Here is a 3,275-nt window from a genome sequence, read left to right as displayed (position 1 = left end):
TATTGAAAACTCAAAGGAAAAAAGACGATGATTGATAAGAATTTTGAACCTTCCATTAAAGCAAAGGTCTTTGAGATAAAAAAAATAGTAAAAAACTTTAGGTCTACATGCATAGATGTAAAGTTCCAATATTTTCATTTTTAATATCAATGTTTTAAACTGTCAATAAAGCGTTATACCAAATAAATGTCAATAAAGTGCACTAAAAAGACTAAAACAAGAAGAAATCTAACAATACAAAATTACACCCTTTTTCTTTCCCAACTTTCAAAAATCTGGGCTGTTAAGCAGCATGAAAACATTCATCTTTCTAAAGTATACCTTCCTCCCCTCAATCCTCATCATCCGTCGACTTTTTTATAAAAAATTAAAATAAAAAATTCCACCCTTTTCCTTTTCATTTGTTTGCTCTCTCTCTCTCTCTCTCTCCATACATAGTACTCGTATTTTGTACATAGTGCACGTGTGCAACTTCTTGTCACGTGCCAAGTCTCACAGGAGAAGACAAGTAAAAGGTCCTTCAAGAATTACACCAAAGTTGATTTATAGAAAGAGAAGACTTAGGTGTAGACATAGCTAGGGTTTAGGGCTTTATTATCTTTTCTTTTTTCTTTAAATTGGTAGTTTGTGAGACCATATCATTGCACTTCCAAGTTTTTCTTACCTTAACTATTTCTTTATCACTTGTTAATTAGTATTGTGGTGTTTGGGAGTAATATTATATTTTAAAGAACTTTCAAGTTTCAACTAGTATTAATTATTTAGTACAGTAGTACCATAACCTTAATTTATACAAAGTTTAAAGCACTTCTTTTTTTTCTTTTGTAAGACGGACTGTAGAAATTTACACTCTCATATATTAGTAGTCAAGAAAAAGTAATTAAAAGGTGTGCAAAGCAAAATACTCGGTCAAACTTTCCATTGAAACTTTGCCCTCGTACTATTATTGAGAAAATGCCCATACAAAATTCAAAATAACACGAGCTAACAACGGAAAAGGCTTAACCATTTTGCAGTGAGAGAAAATGAGAGGGGGATATACTAATGTCACATGTATCTGAAAATGATAGGATATATATAAAATGAAGCTTGTTGTGTTGATTCAAACAAGCATATATATATAGAGATGTACATATATATATATATATAAGTGGTGATGACAGGAACATTAGAAACAACAATTTTGGGTATGTTTGAAGCCACATTTCGCTTTCATGTAATAAATCAAAGCACCTTCTCTACTACCTATATTTACACAAATACAACATTCGTTGTTTTGTTCACATCTCTGTGTTTTGTTTGCGTGTGACAGACACAGCTGTTTCAGATAATCGAGAACCTTATTTATATATATAGCATGTATTATTACAGCAATAATGCACTTGGAAGGAAATTTTGTCAAAATCCAAAGTTAATATTCTGAGCTATATTTAACTTACAACAATTTTATAGGACATATACGGTCATACAAGTACGTATGATACATTAATGCATTGATCAGACAAGTCCCAGAAAACAAAAATACAAGAAATTTTGCCCCAGGCTGTAGGCTGTCTGAGTTTTCCTCTCACTCCAACTGAAGAAAGATAAGTTTTCAGTTTCAGGTTGCATTAATTAATCTGTCCCAGACAAACAGAAAGAGAGATACAAGAGTTGAGATCCAATCATCACCCTAATTTTAAACTTTCAAATAAAAAAAAAAGTATGATGATCGATCGTCGTAATTAATTAATCTCTCAACTCTAAGCAAAACCCATCTGCATCAATGCTATGGGAAGAAGATGAATAACTGAAGAGGTTATTTACACACACTCACACATTCACGAACTAACAAAAACACCTTTTCATGGAGAAGGAGGCATGAGATTGAATCCTAAATCGCCCTTTTCAAGAACCAACCTTGTCTTGTTGGTGGTGGCGGCTGCGGCGGAGGTGTATTCCGGGTGCAATCTCTTCTTGGAAGATAGCGCTACGCCGAAGAGCTTCGTTCGATACTGAGGCGGTGGTGGCGGCTCGATGTCGGGAGCTACCGTGAGGCTGCTCTTGCTCGGAGAAGAGGAAGTGTTGATAATAGAATTGGGGATTTTTCTAGGGTTTCCGATCAGTAGAGAAGAATGATGAAAGGAATTGCTGGGCGCCACAGGCTTGACGTGATTCTGCACGAAGTAGATAATGTCGTTGTAGAGCTTCCTCATGTGGGCGAGCTCCGACATCAGCATGGTGTTGCTCCGTCTCAGCCGCTCGTTGTCTTCGGACAGCGCGGCGAATGAGTTTTGATATCCGGTGGCGTGCGGCGGAGGTGATTCGTCGGAATCGGGCGGGGATATGCTGACTCGGCTGGGGAAGGGGAAGAATCCGGCGGCGGCGGCGGCGGAGATGGGGTGGTGGTGGTGGTGCGGCTGAGACGTTTTGCGGCGGTGGATCTCGCAGAGGAGGTGCTTCTCGCCCTTCTTGAAGAAGTCGTTGGCGAACTCCCAACGATCCGGGACGATCTTTCTGAAACCCTACATCGATCGGTCGTAAAATGAGAATCAACATATGCAAAAATGTAAAATAAAATTTGATTGAAGGAGGCATATTATACGTAGGTGTTGAGCTGGCGGACGAAGCTGGAGAAGTTGTTGTGCTTGAAGTAGTTGGGGAGGAGGTCGCGGGCGAACTCCGGGGGGCGCCACACCACGAAGGTGGAGTCGTCGTCGCCCCACGAGACTATGTGGTCGGTGGCGGGGTCGTCCACCAGCTGGTACGTCTTCGTCAGGAACGGCGCCGGAACGGATTTCTGTGACTCTAAAGACATGAGTATGCCATCGCAACCATCCATCATCAAAGCCATTGATAACTGATGAGTAATAGTTTTGAAGTTTGAAGAGAGGAGAGGATAGGGTGCAAATTTTTATACCTCGGGTAAGTGGTGAGAGGGGAATATGTGTCTGATTTTGTGAAATAATTAAGGGTCTTTCAAGACAAACCCGTGACAATATGTATCTTCTTCTTTAATTAATAGTTACACTTGTTTTTTTATTATTGGGAAAAAAAGGGAAATTATGGTGAGTGGTGGCACAAATTAAAAGACTGTGATGCCCCTTTTCCTCGTCCTTTTTTCAGGAAAATATTTAACTTTTTCTTCTTCTTCTTCTTTTTGTTTGTCTTTCATCTTTTAAACACTGATACTACTGCTGTTTTGCTGGACTATCATATGCCACTGTTTCAATATTGGATATATAGTTTTTTTGTTTTCTTCTGTTTCTTTCTTTCAATACCTCCTCACTATTTTT

The 3,275-nt window shown here is 38.8% G+C and overlaps 1 protein-coding gene across 1 annotated transcript; it reads right to left on the bottom strand.

The window, feature by feature from the left end:
• Window positions 1–1,458: 1,458 nt before the first annotated feature.
• LOC121757285 (heat stress transcription factor B-4-like) lies at window positions 1,459–2,970 on the bottom strand. Its single transcript, XM_042152818.1, has 2 exons — window positions 2,585–2,970; window positions 1,459–2,504 (listed from the first exon to the last, which is right to left on the bottom strand). The coding sequence occupies exons 1-2, from the start codon at window positions 2,831–2,833 to the stop codon at window positions 1,845–1,847; spliced, it is 909 nt and encodes a 302-aa protein (XP_042008752.1). The 5' UTR covers window positions 2,834–2,970; the 3' UTR covers window positions 1,459–1,844.
• Between the last annotated feature and the right edge of the window lie 305 nt (window positions 2,971–3,275).

Source organism: Salvia splendens, chromosome 12, assembly GCF_004379255.2.
Source record: "Salvia splendens isolate huo1 chromosome 12, SspV2, whole genome shotgun sequence".
Taxonomy (NCBI): Eukaryota; Viridiplantae; Streptophyta; class Magnoliopsida; order Lamiales; family Lamiaceae; genus Salvia; species Salvia splendens.
The sequence above is the reverse complement of the archived record's forward strand: the minus strand, read 5'-3'. Positions and strand labels throughout refer to the sequence as shown.

What these genes read in the sequence shown, in the direction of transcription:
- LOC121757285 (XM_042152818.1), bottom strand. Translation starts at nt 2,833, where the DNA reads ATGGCTTTGATGATGGATGGTTGCGATGGCATACTCATGTCTTTAGAG. An exon ending in TCCGCCAGCTCAACACCTAC is followed by an intron (nt 2,505 to 2,584) that starts GTATAATATGCC and finishes CGATCGATGTAG; the next exon opens with GGTTTCAGAAAGATCGTCCC.